The sequence below is a fragment of the Eleutherodactylus coqui genome, chromosome 6 (assembly GCF_035609145.1).
Source record: "Eleutherodactylus coqui strain aEleCoq1 chromosome 6, aEleCoq1.hap1, whole genome shotgun sequence".
Classification (NCBI taxonomy): Eukaryota; Metazoa; Chordata; class Amphibia; order Anura; family Eleutherodactylidae; genus Eleutherodactylus; species Eleutherodactylus coqui.
In genome coordinates this window covers 174,513,264-174,540,168 of record NC_089842.1, presented here as the reverse complement: position 1 = coordinate 174,540,168, position 26,905 = coordinate 174,513,264, and the positions used below count along the sequence as shown (strand labels likewise).

The 26,905-nt window shown below is 42.9% G+C and overlaps 1 protein-coding gene across 4 annotated transcripts in view; it reads right to left on the bottom strand.

Annotated features, from left to right (window-relative positions):
- Nucleotides 1–26,905, bottom strand: part of SLC35F4 (solute carrier family 35 member F4) — a 211,611-nt gene that overhangs the window by 78,376 nt on the left and 106,330 nt on the right. For 2 of the 4 annotated variants that reach the window (XM_066608249.1, XM_066608250.1), the window contains exon 1: nucleotides 13,425–13,598. The exons of the other annotated variants lie outside the window; for them this stretch is intronic. In XM_066608249.1, the coding sequence (XP_066464346.1) occupies nucleotides 13,425–13,588 (164 nt within the window). In that variant the 5' untranslated portion in view covers nucleotides 13,589–13,598. Of the gene's footprint in view, nucleotides 1–13,424; nucleotides 13,599–26,905 lie in introns of those variants that run through there. 4 annotated transcript variants of the gene reach the window in all.

Genomic DNA, 26,905 nt, shown 5'->3' with positions numbered 1-26,905 from the left:
GCTTCCATCCGCGGGTGCAGCCTACGTATTGTTTAGGTATCGCTGCTGTCCGCTGGTGGAGAAGAAAAGTCTGGGGAAATCCAGGCTTTGCTCATCTTTATGAGTGTAAGCCTGTCGGCGCTGTCGGTTGACAGGCGGGTACGCTTATCCGTGATGATTCCCCCAGCCGCACTAAACACCCTCTCTGACAAGACGCTAGCCGCAGGACAAGCAAGCACCTCCAGGGCATAGAGCGCGAGTTTAGGCCACGTGTCCAGCTTCGACACCCAGTAGTTGTAGGGGGCAGAGGCGTCACGGAGGACGGTCGTGCGATCGGCTACGTACGCCCTCACCATCCTTTTACAGTGCTCCCGCGAACTCAGCCTTGACTGGGGAGCGGTGACACAGTCTTGCTGGGGAGCCAGAAAGCTGTCAAAGGCCTTAGAGAGTGTTCCCCTGCCTGTGCTGTACATGCTGCCTGATCTCCGCGCCTCCCCTGCTACCTGGCCCTCGGAACTGCGCCTTCTGCCACTAGCGCTGTCGGATGGGAATTTTACCATCAGCTTGTCCGCAAGGGTCCTGTGGTATAGCATCACTCTCAAACCCCTTTCCTCTTCGGGTATGAGAGTGGAAAGCTTCTCCTTATACCGTGGGTCGAGCAGTGTGTACACCCAGTAATCCGTAGTGGCCAGAATGCGTGTAAAGCGAGGGTCACGAGAAAGGCATCCTAACATGAAGTCAGCCATGTGTGCCAGGGTACCTGTACACAACACATGGCTGTCCTCACTAGGAAAATCACTTTCAGGATCCTCCTCCTCCTCCTCCTCAGGCTATACACGCTGAAAGGATGACAGGCAAGCAGCATGGGTACCCTCAGCAGTGGGCCAAGCTGTCTCTTCCCCCTCCTCCTCATGCTCCTCCACCTCCTCCTCCTCCTCCTCCTCAACGCGCTGAGATATAGACAGGAGGGTGCTCTGACTATCCAGCGACATACTGTCTTCCCCCGCCTCCGTTTCCGAGCGCAAAGCGTCTGCCTTTATGCTTTGCAGGGAACTTCTCAAGAGGCATAGCAGAGGAATGGTGACGCTAATGATTGCAGCATCGCCGCTCACCATTTGGGTAGACTCCTCAAAGTTTCCAAGGACCTGGCAGATGTCTGCCAACCAGGCCCACTCTTCTGTAAAGAATTGAGGAGGCTGACTCCCACTGCGCCGCCCATGTTGGAGTTGGTATTCCACTATAGCTCTACGCTGCTCATAGAGCCTGGTCAACATGTGGAGCGTAGAGTTCCACCGTGTGGGCACGTCGCACAGCAGTCGGTGCACTGGCAGATTAAACCGATGTTGCAGGGTGCGCAGAGTGGCAGCGTCCGTGTGGGACTTGCGGAAATGTGCGCAGAGCCGGCGCACCTTTCCTAGCAGGTCTGACAAGCATGGGTAGCTTTTCAGAAAGCGCTGAACCACCAAATTAAGACGTGGGCCAGGCATGGCACGTGCCTGAGGCTGCCGAGCTGCCGAGCCGCCACCAGGTTACGGCCGTTGTCACACACGACCATGCCCGGTTGGAGGCTCAGCGGCGCAAGCCAGCGGTCGGTCTGCTCTGTCAGACCCTGCAGCAGTTCGTGGGCCGTGTGCCTCTTCTCTCCTAAGCTGAGTAGTTTCAGCACGGCCTGCTGACGCTTGCCCACCGCTGTGCTGCCACGCCGCGCGACACCGACTGCTGGCGACGTGCTGCTGCTGACACATCTTGATTGCGAGACAGAGGTTGCGTAGGATGAGGAGGAGGAGGGTGGTTTAGTGGCGGAAGCATACACCGCCGCAGATACCACCACCGAGCTGGGGCCCGCAATTCTGGGGGTGGGTAGGACGTGAGCGGTCCCAGGCTCTGACTCTGTCCCAGCCTCCACTAAATTCACCCAATGTGCCGTCAGGGAGATATAGTGGCCCTGCCCGCCTGTGCTTGTCCATGTGTCCGTTGTTAAGTGGACCTTGGCAGTAACCGCGTTGGTGAGGGCGCGTACAATGTTGCGGGAGACGTGGTCGTGCAGGGCTGGGATGGCACATCGGGAAAAGTAGTGGCGACTGGGAACCGAGTAGCGCGGGGCCGCCGCCATCATGCTTTTGAAAGCCTCCGTTTCCACAAGCCTATACGGCAGCATCTCCAGGCTGATCAATTTGGCTATGTGCACGTTTAACGCTTCAGCGTGCGGGTGCGTGGTGGTGTACTTGCGCTTGCGCTCAAACACTTGCGCTAGCGACGGCTGGACGGTGCGCTGAGAGACATTGGTGGATGGGGCCGAGGACAGCGGAGGTGAGGGTGTGGGTGCAGGCCAGGAGACGGTAGTGCCTGTGTCCTGAGAGGGGGGTTGGATCTCAGTGGCAGGTTGGGGCACAGGGGGAGAGGCAGTGGTGCAAACCGGAGGCGGTGAACGGCCTTCGTCCCACCTTGTGGGGTGCTTGGCCATCATATGTCTGCGCATGCTGGTGGTGGTGAGGCTGGTGGTGGTGGCTCCCCGGCTGATCTTGGCGCGACAAAGGTTGCACACCACTGTTCGTCGGTCGTCTGCACTCTCAGTGAAAAACTGCCAGACCTTTGAGCACGTCGGCCTCTGCAAGGTGGCATGGCGCGAGGGGGCGCTTTGGGAAACAGTTGGTGGATTATTCGGTCTGGCCCTGCCTCTACCCCTGGCCACCGCACTGGCTCTTCCAACCTGCCCTGCTGCTGCACTTGCCTCCCCCTCTGAAGACCTGTCCTCAGTAGGCTTAGCACACCAGGTGGGGTCAGTCACCTCATCGTCCTGCTGCTCTTCCTCCGAATCCTCGGTGCGCTCCTCCCTCAGACTTACTCCAATTACTACTACCTGAGTGATAGACAACTGTGTCTCATCGTCATCGTCCTCCTCACCCACTGAAAGCTCTTGAGACAGTTGCCGGAAGTCCCCAGCCTCATCCCCCGGACCCCGGGAACTTTCCAAAGGTTGGGCATCGGTCACGATAAACTCCTCCGGTGGGAGAGGAACCATTGCTGCCCATTCTGGGCAGGGGCCCGGGAACAGTTCCTGGGAGTCTGCCTGCTCCTCAGAATGTGTCATTGTAATGGAGTGAGGAGGCTGGGAGGAAGGAGGAGCAGCAGCCAGAGGATTCTGAGCTGCAGCAGTGGACGGCGCAGAACTCTGGGTGGTCGATAGATTGCTTGATGCACTTTCTGCCATCCACGACAGGACCTGCTCACGCTGCTCATTTTCTAATAAAGGTCTACCGCGTGGACCCATTAATTGTGAGATGAATGTGGGGACGCCAGAAACGTGCCTTTCTCCTAATCCAGCAACAGTCGGCTGCGATACACCTGGATCAGGAGCTCGGCCTGTGTCCACACCCTGACTTGGGCTTCCGCGTCCTCGCCCACGTCCACGTCCTCTAGGCCTACCCCTACCCCTCAGCATGGTGTATTACCAGTAGTGCAGAAACAGAACGCTGTAATTAAATGTGCCGCTTATTGGCCTGTGGTTGGAGGCTGACTTCGGTTACGGAACGCACAGCAGAGCCAGGAAAGAATTTTGCGCAAGCCCGCTGTAACACTTAGCTGGCTGCGTATTAATTAGGACTACTACCCCCAGCAGAGACGCAGTACAGTCAGGACGGTCACAGGAAGCCCAAATATATTTTTTGTCCCAAATTTTTTGGGAAAAGCCCACTGCCTATATAGACAGTATATGTCTTTCACGTTTTTCACTGTCCCTGCCTCAGCACTACTGGCCCTATAGTATGTAAAATTACTGCAGTGCAGACTGTTTCCCTCTGGACAGGATGACAGCAATGATGTAACGGGAACGCAGAGCCAGGAAAGAATTTTGCGCAAGCCTGCTGTAACACTTAGCTGGCTGCGTATTAATTAGGACTACTACCCCCAGCAGAGACGCAGTACAGTCAGGATGTTCACAGGCAGCCCAAATATATTTTTTTGCCCCAAATTTTTTTGGAAAAGCCCACTGCCTATATAGACAGTATATGTCTTTCACGTTTTTCACTGTCCCTGCCTCAGCACTACTGGCCCTATACTATGTAAAATTACTGCAGACTGAGGACGGAATGCTCTGCACGGCCGATATACAAAAAAAAAAAGGTGCAATACTGCAAAAAGCAGCCTCAACAGTACTGCACACGGTCAGATGTGGCCCTAAGAAGGACCGTTGGGGTTCTTGAAGCCTAAAATCACTCCTAACACTCTCCCTATAGCAGCTCCAGCATCAGCAGCACTTTCCCTGAACTATGTCAGAATGCATCTGTGGCGAACCGCGGGAGGGGCCGATTTATATACTCGGGTGACACCTGATCTCGCCAGCCACTCACTGCAGGGGGGTGGTATAGGGCTTGAACGTCGCAGGGGGAAGTTGTAATGCCTTCCCTGTCTTTCTATTGGCCAGAAAAGCGCGCTAACGTCTCAGAGATGAAAGTGAAAGTAACTCGAACATCGCGTGGTGCTCGCCTCTAGTAACGAGCATCTCGAACACGCTAATACTCGAACGAGCATCAAGCTCGGACGAGTACGTTCGCTCATCTCTAGTCATAATATTGCAAAGTTTTGAATTAAAATTGTGTTTCAGTTCCTTTTGAATGTGATTTTAAAACCATGAAATCCTGAATTCGAAGATGCTGGAACGCTGTGGCACCTTCATTTGGAAGTCAGAACCTCAGCGATCAGGTATTGGTGGCCTAATCTAAAGGTAGATCATCAGTATCAGGGCTCAATCACACTGCAGTTCACAGATTCCATTGGCTGGAATAGATCAATGTTATGATGGAACCAAATGGCGTCAAATGGATTCAATTGACTTTAATGGGGTCTGCCCAGCATCTATTATGCCCCTTGGCATTTTCCAAGACAAAACAGTAAGGCATGCAGCAATATTTCGTCAAGGATTTTAACAGAAATTTGCAACAGGGACAATGAATGGAGCCTGCAACAAAAATCTATTTAAAGGGCCACTACTGTGTTTTTTTTCATTCATTATGTATGTTTCTAGTATATACAATTCAATTAGTATTACCTTGATTAGTTATTCGTATCTAAAATTCCTGGCCTTCATCTCAGGAGGGCCATATGATTTCAATTCTGACAAGCTGAAATTGGCTTTATGTGTTCTCAAATTAGTCAGTTTTCCAGTCTACATAGTGTCTGTGATGCACCCTACCACACAAGCTCTTTAGTGGGGGATACACAAACTCCTATCACAGTTATGGATGATGAATAGAGGCTCCTGTTACACAGTTATAATAGAGAAGATCACAGCTTATTCTCCTGATTGCATAATAATGGTCTGTACTTTATTTAGATGGTAATGACAGTGTCCTCCCTGCAGACAGAGATGGTACAGCCTGTAGCTGTGCATGTGATGCTGTGCTGATGCATCATGGGAGTGTTAGCATAGTAAAGAGAAAGAGCAGGGGGAAAATCTCAGCATCAAGATGGTGCTTGATAAGCAGCGGACAGGAGACTGTACTGCATGAAAGTGACTGCAATATACAGAGGAGACCTCTAGAATGTGACAGACAATCAGGTGAGAGGGGAGGGATATAACAATGGGTTTTCACCGGAGTGGTCCTTTAGGGATTTTTATGGATCTGTACCTGACTACAAAGTACTCTCTTTGTGAGATATTTGTTGCATGTACTGTAACTGATGGGTTTGATTTGGGCATCGTAATTGGAGCTGTTCTCGTGATTGACACAAATGCAAACTTTCACTTCTAAGCAATGTATAGCTCATCTGAATTCATTTGTCATTTTTTTAGACATTCAATGACCTCTACTTTCTTCATTGCTTTTAAAGTTGCTGCAGGGTGCCTTCCGGGTCACAACGAGTCTGGTTATTACCACCTGCTGGTCATCATACATATCATTCATATGCAAAATAACACATTCTTGTACAAGAGATAACCTTTCCTGGGTTCTAAAGGCAAGATTGGAATTGCTGTAAGTGCATTTAAAACTATTTTACATCACGACCCCTTATTTTCTTTAATGACAATAAGACAGATTTGACTTGTAAAACAGGTAAAATCAGGCAAGGCCGCTGGGCAGACCACATGAATTAGGATGAATAGACCATACAGTTAAGAATAAAAGTATTAAAATAGTAGTTAAACAGAGATATGTCATTTTTTAGTTTTAGAGGTTGAATCAGGTACAGATAATTTACTAAGCTACAATTTATTAATACGGAGAGTACATCTCAAGGCATCATTCAGGCTACATGCTGGTGAAGGTAGTGGTAGTGGTACAAGACGGGGCGTTGAACAGAATAACAAAAGTCCTTGGTGGAAATGATTGAGGGGGTTTCCTTACGAAGCTACGGTCTCAGACAGATGGCGTATTCTACGCTATATTGTTTGTTCACCCCTATTAGTCAAGCAGCACAACATTTTTTGTACCATTTCGATTGATAGGATAATAAACCTGTATTGGTAATATGCTACTCTTACAGAAGATGGTGTATTCAGCTGAGAGCTCTACATTAAAAGTGTTCTTTTGACTCACTGTAATGTGTCTGAAATGCAGGTTGGTGTTAGAAGCTACAGTTGTAGCAAACTTTAACTTGACATGATATTTTAAGAAAATGTTCTTTACCACCATTTATTTGCTATTTCAATAGCTTTTCAATGACCTTTAGTGTTGTTACAGTAAAACAACAAATTGTCAGTAGTTTAACATAAAATAACTTGTTGCAGAAAGTTATCACAGACAAGTTTAACCTTTTTTACATCTGTACTGTAAACTATTTCATCAATTGTCATGCAATCGATGGGGATTTTATTGGGGAAGGTAAGTGGGTTAAGGAGTAGTATATTTTAGATGAGTTTATATCAACCATTCCCAAACTGTGAGTCTTTCACAGCAAAGATGAAAATTCACATTACTACTGTACTTGTCATTACTCAGTGACAACATTTCATCCAATCCCTAATAAATCTGCAACACCTTAGAACCGATTTACTGATCCGATATTGAGAAGAATAACTCTTAAAGGGGTTCTCTGCTTTGGAAATTGGTATTTGGTAAAAAAGTTCTTTAACAATAAGATAATAACAAGCTGTCACTCTGCTGGGGCTCCTAGGGAAACCTGTCAGTAAGTGTTCAAAGTCCCTGCAGCTCCACCACTGGGTAAATTAAAGGGGTTGTCTAAAACTTTTACTATAGATCATCTATCCTCAGCATAAGTCATCAGTCGTTGATCAGCAGATGTACGGTACTGGGAAACCCACAGATCAGGTGATCACCAGGCCCACTATCAATGTGGGCACCACTGGAAGTAGATAGCACTGTCAACATTGCAGTATCTCAGTTTGGTACTACAGGCACAGCTACTATTGAAATCAACTGGAGCTATGCCTGCAGTACTAGATTGGGCCACTGCAATACAGACAGCACTGTCAGCTTCCAAGGCTGTCTGCAATGGTGATCAGCTGCAGGGATCCTCACTCAGCAGACCTTCACTGATCAACTAGTGGTGGCCTATCCTGAGGATGGATCATCAATAGTAAAAGTCATGGGCAACCCCTTGAAGCATAACACAGTGCACAATCAAATCAATGGGTTGTCTGTGTAAGGCATGGCAGGTCCTGCAGAGTGAGTGATGTTATTTCTAACTGCTCTCCTCCCTGACCAAGAAATGAGGATCCTGGACATGGGACCCACCCCGGCTACTAACTCCAAAGGGCTTTCTAAACTGAACAATAAGTTCCAGAAACTGTCACACAATGGCAAGAACAAAGCAGCAGAACCGGGGATAACACACAAGAAACTGCAAAAAAAGGAAAAGAACTAAGACATGGAGAAGACTGGAGCACATACTGCAGATGGTCTTGTTTCCTTAGAGACTGTCTAGAGAAGAAGAAGATCAAACCAATATTTAGTTGAGTCATTTACAAGTGCAGCACAGACTTGCAGGTAGCAATCATTTTTATGAACAGAAGTATGGTTGGAAGTTGTAGCTCCTGAGCCCCAATGCAAAAGCCATGACAGACCCCATGCACCCACCATGTGCTATTGATAATATTATTGTCCTAAGTGGCAGAGGGGCCTGGGCGGGATGGCCTCTTCTGCACTTCCTATAGCTATGACCTTGACTGAATGGCTAATCAAAGACAAACACCATAATAGGTAAATATAGTACATTGACTAGATACACTACAGAAATAATGCCCCAACTACACAGCATGTTATATTCCGTATATTTAAAGGCAGCCAAAATAATATTACAGATTATTTTAGGAATCTGTTAGTCCTTTTATTAAGCAAGGCTTTGAAATTGAAATGAGCCAGTCACCGCTGTTAGTGGCACAGCAAGGCAAGAACGCTACTCATGACATCCCCGAGGCAGGAGTGGGCTATGGATTCCTGCAATTACAGCAATCTAATAGTTTTTACACTCCTGAAAACACCTGAAAACTGAACCATAATATAAAAATGTGGCACTATATATCATCATTGAATTTGGCAAATGCTGTTAATAAGCATTATTTATCATTTACGGCCCTATTACATCTAATATTATATTAAGAACTGATAAAATATTCACATTGCTGTTTATCTATATGCTAGTACTGGATGGTAATACTCCATATGGCCTGCTCCATATAAGGGAAAGATCTGAGCAATTCTTATTATCAGGAGCCCTTCAACACACTATGGACTTCAGAGGTGACAACCATTTTTCTCAGCCACTAATTTTCTTACAGTAGTTGTCACTTCCCTTGCCTCTCTCCTTCTAGCAGGTAATACAAGGGCCTTAACCAAAAGATGGAAAACTGAATACCAAAGCATTGCACTGGTTGCTGAATAGAAAGGTCTATGCCTTTTAATTTTTTTGTTTAAAGGGGTTGTCCAGTTGTAAATTACTGATGGCACATCCTCAGGATACATCATCGATAGTAGTTCTGTTATTCTAGACCTCCACTGATCAGCTATTTGCCGGATATGCATGCTTGTGCACTGAGCTGATTTCTGCAGGAAGCAGACAGCTCCGTTCTTACTGCAGTGGTCAGGCTTAGTACTGCAGCTAAAGTTCCCATCCATTTCAGTGGGAACTTAACCTACAGTATCAAGCATAATTTCTGCAGTACAAACGGAGCTGTCTGCTTCCTGCAGAAATCAGCTAAGTACACAAGTGCACCAGCCTGCAAATAGCTGATTGGCAGGAGTTCTGGGCGATAGACTCCCACCAATCTACTACTGATGACATATCCCGAGGACAACTGGAAGACCACTTTAACTATGGGGCTACTCTTGTTGTGAGATTTAGTACATGCAGTATGTTGCAGGGCATCAGATACCCTCTGCTACTGTTGACATATAAGAAACTGCAGTACCCAAGAGGGTACTCCAATATAAAGAAAGACACTTTCCTCAATAGAAGTGAATAAACAATCTCCAAAAAGACTGCCTAAGAGGGTATAAAATGGGGGTGGTTGAGGGTCTTAAAAAAACTTCTTTTTGCTGCTGACTTCTGGGACAGCTCTGTTGTGTTGCTAGTGCTGTGATTCTGCAATTTTTCTTGCTACTACCGGTATGAAGCAATATCTGCTATACTAGAGAATGGGTTGTGCTTCTCAACAAGCTTGATCTTGTTGAGAGTTCGTGTAAATTCCCCTCTGCCAACTGTGTCAACGTCTGGACCCAAGAGACCGGTCTCCGGTGATCGTTATGTGCACACGTACTACAAGAAAAGCAGCAGGATCGTGGACTGTGTATGGACTATTAATAAAGTGGCTGAAAACTTGTGTGACTTTTGTATTTACTATGTGACATAGAATACTAAAAATTTGATATGCATTGTTAACAAAGAGTGTATTTGAAAAATAGCCATTGACTGCATCATGGGCTGCGAGAAGTAACACAATCAGGAGAGTCAGCAGGTAGTTGGTTACTGTTAATATTCTTCTCTTCTGGGTATATTTTGGGGTTTTTCTCAAGATAAAACAAAATAAAACTGTACTTTTGTAAACACGTCTTCTTACTCGGCATCATATCAAACTTCCCTAGGTGCCTTGCTGCTCTCCACCATAAAATATAATCCTGTGTCAGATAAATTTATGCCTCATCTGTCTAGAAGTGCACTATCACTAAATCTGCATTGCTTATTGTCAGCTCTATTGCACATTTATTGTTGTATTATAATATACTCTTATCTTTACTTTATTGGTTTGTGTAAATACCAAAAAACAATATAAATAATAATGAAAAAACTGAAACATTTGCCATGAAATGCTATTTCCCCCTATAATCAAAAAAGTCATTGAGTCGTCCTTGAAAAATATGAAGGCCCTATGTAAAAAATAAAGTCAATGTAAACACAAAACATGTCATCTTTTCACTTGACAGTCCTTGCTGTTTATAGTGAGTTTGTACTTATGTCTTTATTTGGGCAGCTTTTTTTTCTGGGACAGTTATGTGATTACCAACAGCACCATCACTGCAGCTCCACAGAGATTGTTTGTAGGTATGATAGACTCAATGAAGGGCCATATCAGGGATCGATGTTGTAGGGTTTCATATTATGTTACCGATAGAATTCTATTGGATGATATTATATCTTGATTTTTTACAGAGACGTACAGATTTTCAGTTACAGGATCATATGAAATCTGAGAGGAAAAAAACATGGCATTTCCCAATACGTGGTATTTTATGGTGGTATTCAGCCCTAGGAGAAGTACCTACAGGGGAATATGTGGTGCATAGGCTGACACATGGGATGCCTTGAGTTTTGTAATATGGAACAGTAGCTATTGTTCAGGGTCAGTGTGCAACGTTCAAGGTCATAAAGCCATTAAAGGGGTTTTCTTGAACGAAAAAAGTATGTATGGATAACAAATGGTGTAAATAAAAAAAAAAACTATTCACACATTAAAGGGGTTATACCAGCATGAACTTTTATCACCTATCCATGGGGTGTGATGATAAAAATCTGATCGGTGGGGTCTTACCACTGAGAGTACATCGATCCAGAGAACAGGGGCCCTGTTTCCCTCATCCTTCTCACTGCACCCCTAGCAGTGAGGAGGAGATTGAATGGAGCAATGGCCATGCATGCACAGTGTCGCTCCATTCATTTTCAATGCTGAAACTAGTTGAGTACAAGTGCTTGGCTATTTCCATCAGCCTCACTGAAATGAATGGAGTGGCGACCGTGCATGCGTGGCCATCACTCCATTCGGTCTTGCATCAGTGCAAGAAGCACCCCCACAGTGACAAGAAGAGAGGGACACAGGCGCACCGATCAGAATTTTATCATCTATCCTACAGATAGGGGAAAAAAGTTAATTCTGGTACAACCTCTTTAACTGGCCTCCCAATGCAGCACAGTTTGGGTTCTGAAAGGTTATGTGCCTTCACTAGCTTCAGCGCCAATACTGCCACAAACAGGACATAACTACTGAAGGAGCTTCCGTGAGCAAAATGGCGTAGTCTGGGGTAGCGATGCTGGATGGGGTCCTGGGTGACTGTTTTGCACCAGGAGCCCATTTACCAGGTGGGTAGTGTTTATTTATTTTTTTTATTTTGCACTATTCCCTACCCCTAAGACGTTTATTTTTAATCTCAGAAAAACCCTTTTCTTGGATAAATGCATAACTAGATAAATTTGCTATTAAACACTCAATAAATCAGTTGCACGTAACATTTGTACCATCTCAATAAAAGTGGACAACTCAAGGACTTTAATTTTCTACTGCGATTCTACATATTCACATCCAATAGAATGAATGGAGTTTGGGAATTAAGCCGAAATCCAATGATACATGAGTTCATCTGTGCTACAAATACTGGCACCTACATATATCTGTTTCCACTCACTAATACATATAAAATAGCTACAGTTCAGTATGCAGATTGCAAGCCATTGCAACAATAAGGAAATAACTGATGTCCAATATTTGCCATAGCACATTCACGTTGCACAGTTTATGCCTAGAGCTCATGCACTAACCCTTTATTCTTTGCCCTCCAATCCCATATCATTCAATGACAATAAAACAAGCCAGAACGTAGGGTACCCAGCACCACAGCAGTGTTGTCATAAAATACCATGCGACAGATATACTGCATTCAGCCTGCACATCCTTTCCATCGCGGACAAGGTTATCTGGACAGCCATGGATTATTATTGCTACAGTTTAACAGTCGCTATTCCCCACCTCTCCCTCTCTTTTGAGCATAAGAGCTGACGTCAGGTTGTTGTCACCACAGACAAGACTTGAATATTGTGAGAGTGCAGACTGCAGTAGGATCAGCGCATCACAAAGCACATAGCGCAGACCCACTAACTAAGCAACTCTGAACTGAGGACAGTAAGGGGTTAAAGGGACATCCTAATGGGGACTCCTTATAATGGCTTTGACTAGTCTGCAGGATTTTAAGTACTTAATGCTATCACTGGCACAGCATAGAGAGAAATATGGGTACAAAAAACAAAACTAAGTCCACCATCTCCAGGTGATGGACCCATCATTACCATTCCAAACTGCAGTAATTGGTTGTGTTTTATCTTGAGTCTCAGGGGGAGAAGAGGAGAGTGCAGAATTGTAAGGAATACAATACTTAGGATTCATAAAGTAACTGCAAGGCAATGACACCTACTTCCAGGATGGTGGGGTGTAAGTTGCAGATGCAGCAGTTTGCTAGATTTGTCATTGAACTACTTCATAGTTAGCCAACATAATGCAGTCATTTTACCACCAAACTACCAATGACAAACTCAGCTCTCCTACAGCTGCATAAACATTCAACAAGATTTGTATATTAAAGCTTGTATCTCCATAACAAAAGAATAACCACAAACACATCCTGAGAGTTACCTCTGCTAAACTGTGAGGAGAACTCAAAGCAACCTAAAGTTGCAACAAAATAACTGTGTCTATTTTTGCCTCTTTGACTATTGAACAAAGTAGGCTTTCCATTACTCAATTTACATATCATTATACAGCGCCGGTCATATGTACTAATGTGTAAGTAGAGTGTCAAGTTTCTCAATGCAGCAGAGCTGAGTTTGTATTATGCACAACTCATCCATAGGACTTGAATGAAAGCTAATATGTTCTAGCAGCTAAATACATTATTATAAACATTGATGCAATGATTTTATGCACATGCAATGGTTATATGATAAATTCACAAAATCAGCTCTACATCTGTACAATAGTAGTCATATACTATTTACTACATATATGCAAATATACATACTAGCTTTCTATACTACATCTACCAAGTATTACACTGTCTCACAATCTAATGCTCCAAAAAACATATATCAGCAACCAAGTAACATGCAATTCATCCATAAGCATCTCCTGCCATGAACAGAGAATTCCTATCTAGTGCAATGAACTTGAGTAGCAGAGAAGTTGCATAGACTGTATTAGTGAAGCCATAGAGTATAGAGATCATTACCGTCTATGATAGCTGCATGCAATTCTGAAACACTGAAGGATGAGACTGGGGCCACCTTGGCAGAGTGCTTCTTCATGGTGCTGGTGCTGGGTGAAGTTTACAGGCAGCTGTTGGCTGTCCCTGGTCCCTGCAGTCCAGACATTGCTCTCTGTCCTTGCAGGCATACACTGGCTGCTGTGGTTGTGGCTGCTGCTTCTGATGCTGATACCTGGCTGTCGTTTTGGAGATGCAGCTCTGAGCCTGGAGAACCTGATTTGCTGTTACCCAGGGAAACCATTTGCAACATTTCAAACAATTCTTGACCTATGCCAGCACTTAGCAGCCTTCAATTGTTAGGCTCAGCAGTTAATGTGCAACCCCACCTTCCCAATCATATGAGGCAGCAAGAGCCGGACCACTTAGTTTTAGCTTTTTTTTATTTCATTCTCTTTTTTTTCTCTTTTGCGTTAATATGACATATCTATTTACTAACCTGAGCTGCTTATGTGATAAACAAGCTATTTATACATGCACTTGTGGAAAGCAGAACAATTCTGCATGCATTATATATTTTCTCAAAACTTCCATTCATTAAAAAGGCTATGGCCACTTTCGAGGTGCAGATTTTTTTCCCTCATTTAAATGCATGTATTTTGGGCTGAAAATATTTTTTGTGATAGGATTTAATTAAAAATAATGCACCGTTTGTCTTCAATAGCTTCTACATATCACCGTACATATAGAAACTGCAGTCTAGGGCTACATGCAACATGGACTGAAAAAATGTTGCACCCAAAATTCTCGGATCAACTCTCGAACAACTCGAGCAACTTGGATCAGACAGCACACGGACGATCGATGTACAGGACCCAGCACATGTACATGTGCTATTTTGATATGAGAATCAGACAGGAATAGGACATGCTGAGACTTCACATCAAGTAGAAAAAAAATCCCATGCGCATACAGCTATTCAAATTGATGAGTGCCATTTCTCTGCAATTTTTTAAGTCCGAAAAGTGGAGGGAAAAATCATTCATATGCATGTACCCTAAGGGCGCATTCACATCAGCATTGGAGGTTCTGTTTGGAACCTTCATGGCTGAATTCCTTAAAAAAACAGGACAAAATAGCGCTGCACGCAGCACTGCGTTGTCCTGTAAAATACTGGAATCCCAGCAGAAACTCGAACAGACTCCATTAGAGTCAATGAATCCGGTCAGTTCCATTATATGACGCTTCTGTTCGGACACTGGGTACCATTTCCGACTCCAATAATTGATCAGGAAAGCACAACCCAAAAGTACAGATGTTAACGAGCCCTTAAGCCCCATTTACACTGCACGATTATTGTGCAAATCGATCGCTAGATCTAGCAGTTTGCACGATTTTTGCGCAGTGTGAACGTATGCAAATGTAAGAACGATCAGCGATTAATCACTTATCAGATCTATCATGCAGACTAAAAATCATCATTGGTCTGTCTCTGCATTGTTCCATATAAACAGGCCATTGTTCATCTATCAAAGACTGCCTGTTTACTGTGAATGGAGGCGAGCTGGCCAGAATGATCCCCTTCCCACTCCACCTCCATTCACTGAGCAATGATCCTCCTGTGTAAAAGCATGGGTACAATTATCACTGGGACAGCTGTCGGGCACAGAAGTGCCCACCAATCGTCTTGTGGAAAAGGGGCTTGAGTTTCAGGAGCTCTGTCAGTGAAGCTGGCTCAGATTCCCTTTGCTCTCTCCTCCCCTGCAAGTTTTTTTCAGCTAATTTAAGATCATAGCAAAGTTTATCTTTGTTGTTGTCATGCATTACCTGTTAAAAACATGCAGGAGAGAAGAAATAAGGACTGAAAACCAAGTGTCTGTCCAGGCTCAATGCCAATAAAGAGTTAACACAGCGGGCTCTTCTTCACCCACTATGCAGTTTTTCTCCAACTAGAGCTAATGGTGCCAAATAAGGATCTTTTGACATCGTATTTTTGCAATTTGGTGTTTTTCTATCCATCGAAGAAAATTGACAGACAGAATCCTAGTCAAACACAGAGCAAAGAGATCTCCATTTCACCTATTGAAGACTATGGTTCTGACCCAGTTCTTCCCTGGTTTCTGTCCCCATGCAGTTTTATATATGAAGGACGAAAACTGTGAAGGAATCAGCCCAAAATTATAATCTGAAAAAGAGTGTAAGGGTTATGGGTCTATTTCAAAAGGAAGATGGGTCCTGCAGAGGGGCATACATAGAGGTGAGGAGTGCCTGTACCAAAGATGAAAATGGGGCCCTTTTCTACTGCTGGTTAACGCTACTATATATGTAATGACCTTGGGCAAGACCTGATAATCGTTTACCCCAATATCTACAGATTTTTACTTAATCCCCACACTTTCATGGTCTACTTCTACGGTATGTCACATGGTATGCTATTCCTATGGTATGCTTTTAGCTTTTAGCCACTAGATTAAGCTTTCATAGACATCTTGTTACGTTCAACATTTAATCCCTTAATGACACAGTATATGCAGCACCCGAGGAGCGGGCCCACAGCCAAGGAGACAGCGGGGGTACAGATGACACAGGTCACAGTGGCTCTACCATCTCCTCCCCAGGTTAGTGGGTAGCACAGGACCTGTCTGCGATGCCACAGGGGAAGCCTAACAGGAAGTGAAGTGTGTAACCCATTTTCCCATTACTTTTAACTTCAGGTTGTCACGTGTGACGCCACCGTTCCATCCTCCTGCTGTGGATCCTTGTGGGAAATAAATACAGTCCAACAACATGGGTACTTTTCTGGACAAACCCAGGAATGGTCAGGAAGGTCTGTTTACTTTAAACTTGCAAATAAAGGAACAGTCCAAAGAATACTCTGCCTGTGCACGGGTACAAACTTCACAGAGGACAGTGGTGTGGCAGGCAGGCTTTCTCAGAAGGTATATACGATACACAGGCAAAGTTATCTGTGCGACTCTTTCTCCTGGCAGACTTTCTCTCTCTCCGTACTCTCTACCAGCCCCCACTCACACATCCTCAGGTTCCTTGCAGCAGAGAGGTTCCTTCAGGCAGACCTAGCAATGGCTATCTGCTTGGCCTCTTCCATTCTTCTATGCACAGACTGAAGGTGTCTGCGCATAGCCAGGCACTCACTAACATACCCTACATCTCTGACCTCTCTCTTGCCAAGGCTCAGGAAAGACTCTCTTGCAACTCCAACTGACTTGCAGACACCTTGCAAAAAACATATATATATCATGATCACATGACTAACAAAAAGATACATTCTCAGACATCACCCAGACATTAACTCTTTAGCTAATGCAGCTATGCAACACTCATGTACAGAAATAATGAATGCTTCAACCAAAACAAGGACAATTGCAAATGCACGAGACACACATAGATCACTCAGGCACATTCTGGAAACTTCTAAACCAGGTCACACAAACTTTGGGCCACTACATATATATATTTTTTGTTTTTGCTACTCTGCTTTGGCAGCCACTTTGAGTGTTCTAAAAGCAGACTGTGTAACGAATGTAAAAATGTCAGTTCTGTGTGCAGCCCTTAACCCTTATTATCAATTATGGTGCAGTGAAGAGGCAGACTCAAAGCTGTAACTGTGAATTAACCTTTAGTCCAACAACATGGACAAGGGTAAAAGGGATTGTTCAGTGACGTTTATCTTTTATAAAGTGTTGGGGGGGGGGGGGTTACGGTAACATAAAAAATAAACAGCCTATACTCATTTCTTTCACTCCCCTACTGCTCTGGTTGCCATTCCTCCTGATCCCTCCGTTCTTCACTTGCTTTCCAGCACCCAGTTATGTGCTATTTAACTTCTTAACGACACGGCCTTTTTTTTCCCCATTTTCGGTTTCTCCTCCCCACTTTCAGAAAATAATAACTCTTTTAATCCTACAGTAACATAGCTGTGTGAGGGCTTGTTTTTTGAAGGACTAAGTTATATTTTGCCATGGTACCAATTAATGTACCATATATCGTATTAAAACATTTCTTAGGGGAGTGAAATGGAAAAAAACCCGTAATTTTGCCATCTTTGTGAGTCAGGACGACCACAGTGATACCAAATTTATGAAATACAGTAAATCAAAGTTGCATATATTACAACCATAAACACACGCTCTGCTGCATAATGGATAGACTAAAAAAGGAGGTCAGCACGCAAAAGCCTCAATAAAAAGAACTTTTACATTTTATTAGATAGGATTATATTAAAATATCACATTACAGAAGAGATGAGTTCCCAAACAAAAATAATGTATAAAAAATAGGAAGGCATCTAGCATGTCATGTAAATAGAGACGTGTGTATGCAAGAGATATCCAATACTATCACAAGCATGTTCACCATGATGATGATAATAGAACAAGCATATTAGATGCTACATATCCACATGTACAGGACAATAATAAGAACACGAACGTAACAATAGTGCCAACCTTATAACCTGCAACCAACGCGCGTTTCGCTCAAGCTTCCTGAAAATACCAAATTAATGTAGGTTTTTTTCCATACTACTTTCTTAATAAGAATTTTTATTCAAAGGTTTTTAAATGCATACAGAGATTTGAAAAGAGAAAAAATAGAAGCATTGCATGAGGTAACTGTAATTGTTATATTTGTTACAGAAATTTCAACAGCAACAGTGACGTATAAATTAGCAAAAAACAAAAGGGACATTAAGAAGGGTGAAATTAGAGAGGGAAATACTATGTGGGTCCAAAGGTCCAAGGGTCCAAGGATTCCACATTAAGGGAAATTTGTGCAAATTATTTTGACGAAGGGCATAAATTCATTCAGAAGTATTATGTTCCGAGATGAAAGTATTAATAGACATGGGAAACTTCCGTTTTGTTTTTTTTTGCTATTAAAAGTGTAGCGGAGAGGAGGATATGGCAAATCAGCCTGCTGTAGGAGGGCAAGGCTGAAGCTAAATCAAGTAAAAGGAGTGCTTTCATAGGTTTGTTAACAATAGTTACACCAATGATTTTTCCTTTGAAGAAAAATTCCTCTCTCCAGAAAATTGACCACATTGGGCAATTCCAAAAAATGTGGAGTAGGGAATCTATTTACATAGTAACATAGTATGTTAGGCTGAATGAAGACAATGTCCATCTATTTCAGCCAGTTTCCACCCCCCTTGTTGATCCAGAGGAAGGCAAAAAAACAATGATTCAGAAGCCAATTTAGCCAATTTTTAAGGAAAAAATTCCTTCCCAACTCCATAATGAAAGTCAGAATAATCCCTGGATCAATGTTTGAAAGTTCCTACCTGACTCCAAGACCCGGATCTACAACCTCGCTGGTTATTTAATGTCTATATCCTGTAATATCATAGAGCTCTAGAAAAGCATCTAGTCCTCTTTTAAACTCCTCTATTGATTTTGCCATCACAACCTCCTCAGGCAGAGAGTTCCACAGTCTCACTGCTCTTACAGTAAAGAACCCCCCTCTATGTTGGTGATATAACCTTCTTTTCTTCAGACGTAGTACATAGCCTGTCTAACCCAGGTTACTAGAGCCAGGGAAACATCTGGCGAGTCTGTCTGGAGTGAAATACCATCTAGACAGTAATTTGTAATGAACCTGTATAAGAATGGAGCTTAGGGAAGATCTTTTGGCCCAGTCAAGCGCTGAAAACCATTGAGAAATCATTAAGCAAATCTCTTTCCCAGTTTAAAGGGTCGTTCACACGAGCCCTGTTTTGGCGCACTATAGCCATACAAAAAAATTGTGGCTATAGTGCTGTAAAAGATCATGGGAATGGGCTACTTCAAGCTACTTGAAGTAGGTCGCTCACACGATCTGAGGTGCATGCCACGTGCTTTCAAGGCTCCCATTGGAGCCTATGGAAAGCACACATCAAAGATAGGACATGTCCTATCTTTGCACGCACCTCGGAGCCGACATGCAACTTTGCACTACGTGTCGTATCTTTTGCAGGTGCAAGTGTTTTCCGCGTTCTTTGTGTGAATGCTTCTATGGGAAACCATTAGTTCTATTTAGATGCGATCTTTTCATGTGTCGCTAATGCGTGCGGAAAGCACTAGTGTGAATGAGCCCTAAGCATGTTGAGATTTGCGGAAAGAGTAGATTTGGGCATACCTGAAGGCATGGTAGGGGCGCCATTGATCACGGAATATAGAACAGAGAAATCCACAGTAAATACAAGTTATAGCAGGACTCTTGGCCCACTTATCTCATGTGGGGGGATAAAGTTCACCTGAAAGGTTTAATACCTCCACAAATAGGGTAACTATACATTGTTACTTTAGTGAGCGGAAGATTTTTGGATCCAGTGCTGAGTTATTCTAGAGAATTTTCTTGAGGATAATGTAGAATGTTGGTCTGATGTTTGTGGCAGTTGAATAGCCCATGATGACAGAAGTTTGATGCCATCATCTGGTTTCAGGATCACATGAATATGTTTGTCTTTTTCTATCAAACGTTTGATGGAGAATCCCCATTTGTAAAATATCTTCGTTTTGTGTAGAGTAGAGGTAATAGTAGCGAAGGCTTTTCTAGTTTGGATAGTTGCTGGCGAAAGACCAGTGAAAAGTTGGATGTCCATATAAGAATTTGGAAGAATGCTGGTTTAATGGGCTGCAATCATCAGTGCTTCTTTGGTGTAAAAAAAATATATTCTAGCTTTGATGTCACACATTGCTGGATAGAAACTTTAATTTCAGCAATCTTTGTTCTCTATCAAATAATAAGTTCATATGGTGAATTTGCTGGTAATAGCGTTTTCACTAGTTGGAGTAGAAGATTATTTAATTCTGAGGGAGGTATTTTTTCAGAAATTCTTAAAAATTTGATATTGTTTTTTCTACTGCGATTCTCGAGTTCTGCTAGTTTAGTTTTCACAGAATCAATTTCTTCAGTTAAAGCATAGTGAGCATCAATTCAATTATTATGAGAATAAAGTGAATTCACTTTATTCTAGGTCTCTGTTTCTCAGGGCTATTAAGTTGGTGAGGAGTTAATGGCAGGCCTTGCCATGTGCTTAGGCGCCATATTGGGAGCCTGAGCTGTGTTATTTATGGAGCATCTAGTCCTAACATATTTAACTATACCTGGAGGAGATGTGGTATTTTTCTGCAGGCTCAGGAGGGTTACCCTCAGGTTCAGGGGAAGATACCAGATCCTAAAAGAGATCTGCATGGAGCACCATCTCTGCTCAGCAAGCCACCAGGAGAGGAGGGGTTGCAGGTAGAGATGAGTGAGTATACTCGCTAAGACACTTTACTCGAGCGAGTAGTGCCTTAGCTGAGTATCTCCCCGCTCGTCTCTAAAGATTCGGGGGCCGGCGGGGGGAGGGGAGCGGCGGGGAGGAACGGAGGGGAGATCTCCCACTCCCTCTCTACTGCTCCCCCCCGCTCCCCGCCACAACTCACCTGTCACCCGCGCTGGCCCCCGAATCTTTAGAGACGAGCGGGGAGATACTCGGCTAAGGCCCTACTCACTCGAGTAATGTGCCTTAGCGAGTATACTCGCTCATCTCTAGTCGCAGGCTGTAGGTCTAGCCTCAGAGTCTTGTCTGGGATCAAGGGCCGCAAAGAGCTCTGTCAGCCACTATGGCTGCGCGTTAGAGGCTCTATGGCGAGTCACGCTGGGCTTCACAGCCTGCTATTGGGCTCACCCATGTGAAATTAGCCTCAGGAGTATATATGACTGCTTGTTCATTTTTATTAAATTTTTCTCTTGGAGACACGGTGACTAAAAAGCACGATTCTGGTGCTGTGTATATTTTTCTGATAATGTTAACCATGTGGGATAAGTAACGCGTTATTTTGATACATAAGACTTTTATGGATGCGACAATACCAAATATGTTTTTTTTTTTGTTTTATTTTATTTTATTATAAATATGGGAACAGTTTTTTTAACTTGTAAAAAACTTTATTAACTTGTACTTTAGTTCCCATGGAAGACTTGAACTTGCGATTATTTGATCACTTATACCATATACTACGATACTTCATTATTGCAATACATGGTATTTCTGTAGATATTCTTTTAAGATAGGCCACCATTACCTTAAATACGACCCCCGTGGTTCTTTCTAGATCCCAAGAACCTGATTAAGGGGGAAGACCCATTTGATCATGTCTTAGGGGTTGTTCACATCACATTTTAGCCATCCATATTTTAATGGAAAAAAAAGTATTAAACCATATTGCTTGACATACTCAGACTATAACCAATTAAACTTGTTCAAAAGCACAGACCTTTGACTATATTTGACATTCCTTATTTTACATTCCATACTTTTTTGTGGGGTAGAAAAGTGTAGCAAACCACGCTTCTCTGCCAATAAAAAACATATGCTCAAAGGTATACTTTCTTTTAAAGATTTCAATCAATAAGAAACATAGAAATGTACAGCAGTACATTTACATACATTTAACATATATGTTTTTTGTTCTCAAATCATTGCCATTACAGCTGGAACAAAGCTGTCAGGCAGCTACTGTGTTTCCCTGAAAATAAGACACTGTATTATATTATTTTTGCCCCCAAAAGGGCACAGTGTCTTATTTTCAGGGGGGCCTTATACCCACCTGGTCCGCAGCATCCTGATGCCCCCCGATGGTGTCCGGCGGTGGCCCGGCGTCCTTCTTGTCTCACAGCTGTCTTCTGCTGGTGATGGGACTTTGAATACCCCGCCTCCAGCAAAGCGAATGCTGTGATTGGCTAATCACAGCCAGCGCTAAATGAGCCAATCACAGCCATTCAGTGATTGGCTGCCAGCGCTCGATTAGCCAATCACAGCGCTCCCTTTGCTGGAGGGGGGGTATTCAAAGCCCCGTCACTAGCAGAAGATGAGCTGTGAGACGAGGAGGATGCTGCGCCACCGGAGACCATCGGGACACCACAGACCAGGTGAGTATTGATTTTTTTTTACGGCACCTGAGGTAGGTCCTATTTTCGGGGGAGGCCTTATATTTGAAGCCTCCCCCGAAAACCCAATAGGGCTTCTTATCGGGGTAGGACCTATTTTCAGGGAAACACGGTAGTTATCTGCTCAAGGGCTGCAGGTGATAATCATACATGGCTTGGGCTCATTCACATTTGCACTTCTGGATTCCGTTTTCTTGCTGCATTATGGAGCACGAAAGCGGCACCATGTAGCCGAATGGAACAATCATATGATGGAATGGAAAGGACACCATTGACTAGAATAGGGTCTATTTGGATTCAGGTTGAATTTCTGGCATTTTACAGGATGAAATAGTACAGCATACTGTGCTACTGTATTCTGTTTTTTAGTGACAGAGGTTCTGAGCTAATGTGAACGAGCCCATACCTACAATGCCATTGAAAGATCCCTTCATAAAAAGGTTCCTTTGGCTATTGTTAAGAGGATAAATTGTTTTTGTCTCATATTGAAAGTAAAAAGTCTTCCGTAAGTCATTGCCGAGTCCTCTTCTGTCAAGTTGTTAGAAATTGTACTCAGCAGTTTTTTACTTCTACTCATTTATAGGAAAGCTGACCAACACATTCTGAGTTGTCCTAAAAATAATAAAATTCCTTTTTTGAAGAAAAATTTCAATTAAAAAAATGCTTTCTCTTGTCATAATTTGACCCCCACAACCTTATTTTTCCATCAGTGGGTTTGTGTGAGGGCTTATTTCTTGCAAGGTGACTTGTAGTGTTCATTGATACCATTTTGGGGTATAGCAGATGACTCTTAGATCACTTTGTATTCATTTGTTTCTTGGAGAAGAGAGTGGCCAAAATAATTGCAATTCTGGCATTGTATGTTTTTTTTGTTGTTGATGGCATTCACTGTGTAAGACTAGTAATGTGATACTTTAATAAGTTGGATTTTTATGTACGCAGTGATACCAGTTTTTAAACCCTTTTTTTGATGCGATGACTGGAAAAAGGGGGAATTTTTAAACTTTTAACGTTTTCTATCCTTTTTTCTAATAATCAAAACATCTTTAATTTACTTATGACTACCAATTTTTAGTACCTATGGGGGACTTGAACTTGATTGATCGCTTATACAGTGTACTGCAATACTAATATTTATGAGATAGCAGGGTGATATTGTTTGGGGCATCTTAGTCCCATTCAAGACATTTAAATGCCTCTGTCAGAATTGACAGCTGCATTTAATGGGTTAAAAGCCACAATCGGATTTATCTAGAATCATGGCTGCTGTGGGTATATGTTGAATGTCAAATGTAGCTAACACCCTCTGCTCTATGCAATGATATGTGAAGCACGCTGTACATGTATGGCGAAAATCAGGAATGTGTTAAACGGAATGTTTCATCAGAAAACGACCTATTGTTAAAATCAAGTTTTTATGTTAATATATATTTTTTTTAATCTTTAAAACTTTTCCTAGTTTGCTCTCACAGTGTGTATTTACGAAATATCCTCATATCTTGCAGTTTTCACTCTTGCCACTAAGCCCAATAATAAGCTCAGAATCACGATTTGCATAGATGCAAGTAGAGTAGAGGATTATGTTATCAAGATAGTGAAATTTTCAGAGTGCAAATAAAGTTTATTGGAGAAAATACTTTTTCAGTCAATGAAGGCAAGTTTAAAAAAACAGCTACAGCTAGATTTCCTTCACATGGGGCAAATATTCAGTTTGCTGCTCTAGCCTCGTATCTAAATAATCTGGCCCAGATAGGGTGGCTTATTGGTGTTCCACTGGCGTCCAGCACCCAGGCTACAAGCCCCTCAGCCCCAAAGCCCCATCTATACGCCAGGGAAAACTGAGATTTTAGACTTTATTTACCCATGTGGACTGTTTTAGCCCATTGGAATATTGTGTGTGAATTTACATATGGCCTTGTTTTTGTAGCCTACACTTGTAGTCTTTATTCCCTCCATGTGTGTCTTGCTAACAGGAACAAAATATGGGAAGAGATTTAAGTGCCATATCACTCTTTCCTCAAGGATCTGGGTGTTCGAGATGGGCCTAAACGCCTTTCTTGAGTGATACAATATACATGTTATAGTCACTGATTACATTTTCTTGCCTTCCTTTGGATCAGCATTGGGGAGTAATGGGCTGAACTGGATGGACATGTGTCTTTTTCAGCCTTACATACTATGTTACTATGTATGTCACTATATTACAGCACTCCTCCCTGTGTACCAGATAATTCTTTTCCAAGACCACTCTTTATCCAGTTCTTCTACATGCCAAACCATCCCATCCTCAAGTTTCCTTTCTACCGAAGCATTCCATACCAGATCATTATTTCCCTGGTCCTCCTTAGAGCCCCACCATTCCTTCCCTGACTCTGTTATGCACAGACCCCTGCCCATCTTTCCCAGTGTTATATCACTCATGACCCAACTCCAAAATGGAATATGTGTTGACCATCAAACTTGTGAGGGACTGAAGTCTTTCTCATCCTCTTTCCAGTAACATACAGTAGATCTCCTTGCAAAGGAACCCTGAGAGTAAATTAAAATAATAGATTTATTAACTTTCTATCCACAAATATCCATAAAACCGTGGCTATAGTGTTCAGAGCTGCACATTGCCCAAGAAAAAACCTTTTTTAATATCTAGAAGGAGACGAACTTAAAGTAATTTGTAATGGAAAACTAGGCTAAATTGTAACAAGAAGATTAAAAAACGTTTGTTGGTGGATGAACAATGCAGTCTTAAGTTTATTGCCATTCAATGTCCATCTGTACAGATAAAAAGTCATAACAGTAATATGTGAATGAAGATAAATGCTCTATTTTCTATAATACAGGGTGGCCACAGATTAGTACACCAGCATCACACTTTTATGAAAGGTGTCTAGATTTAAAATCTGTCTTTGTGGTCCATATCAACCAATCATAGCACAGCTTCCATATCTCATACAACTGAGGTAAAATTAGAGCTGCGCTGTGATTGGTTCTTATGGACCACAAAGACAGATTTCCTTATAGTAGGAGTGTGGTGCTGGGCTACTATTCCATGGTCCATTCTGTATGTATCGTAAATAGTTGTAGCTATAGGTGGTGCCGAGGTAGCAGTAGCAACCTGACCCTAGAGCCATCTACCATCAGAGAAGGTGGGGCCCCTCTTATATATTTTGCATTGGGGGCCACCAGTTAAGCCTTACTCTATGCAATAATATGATTACTGCCACCAGCAGAAAACCAATATACCATCTGCATCTTTGGATATAGTGGATCCCTCTTGATTGTATCCAATTATTGCAGAGCAATTTGCTACAACTGCAATAGTTAAACAAATTAAGTGATGTGAAATTAAAAATGGAGAGTGGAAAATCGCTGCTGGTTTTACAGAACGCCTGTGTATTTGCCTTGATGCACAATTTATCCAGGCGTAGGGGTAGGGGACTGATTCTGGAGTCAGTCTCTAATGCTGCATATAAAGCTTGCGCTTACTGATCAGTCATTAGGCATTAGATGGGAACCGCATAAATGAATTGGTTCTGTAAAGGGGAATAATAGACAGCCGGCACTATCTCACGTACCGCTGAGCGTATAGAGTTATTTTGCAGCTGCTGAATTCTAATTTGTTCTGTAGCAACATTTGTGACATTAGCATATTGGAGCATATGACATGACAATAGAGCTTACTCTATTATTTAGAGTGCGGCACCACGCATCACTTTTAATACAAGAACGCTCTGCAGGGTATTGTGCGCTAATATGTTCTATGGAGGAGGAGGACGGAACGGACCCAAGGTCATAAAGCAAGCAGATATCTGACGCATTTAGCAATGCAGAAATGTGGAAAATTATAAGCTGTATAGAAAAATACGAAATCATAAAGTTTAAAACAATCTGGAAATGTTGGATGTTCACGTGTTCTCCTGTAAAATATCTAGTTAGCCGTTTAGTATTTTAACCCTTTGCCATCCAATTTTGGATTCAGGGTTTCCTAGTCGGCTTTCTCCTTCTGCCATTATACAATGGTGCCATCTGCTCGCTAGAGCCAGTAATGCGGTATGGGACATGCTGGAGAGGCCCCCGACCACAGAGCGGCCAGTAATCTACAGTAAGAATACCCTGCCGGACGTCTTCCGACATCGGAGCTGTACAGCCTTCAATCAGAATGTCTTTAGACGTCAGACAGTGGATTGGAAAGGGTTTAAAAGGAATGTGCCGCCTCATATTTCTTATAATTAAATAAATCCAGATACATATGTATATATATATATATATACACTACCGTTCAAAAGTTTGGGGTCACCCAAACAATTTTGTGTTTTCCATGAAAAGTCACACTTATTCACCACCATGCGTTGTGAAATGAATAGAAAATAGAGTCAAGACATTGACAAGGTTAGAAATAATGATTTGTATTTGAAATAACATTGTTTTTACATCAAACTTTGCTTTCGTCAAAGAATCCTCCTTTTGCAGCAATTACAGCATTGCACACCTTTGACATTCTAGCTGTTAATTTGTTGAGGTAAGCTTGTGAAATTGCACCCCACGCTTCTAGAAGCATCTCCCACAAGTTGGATTGGTTG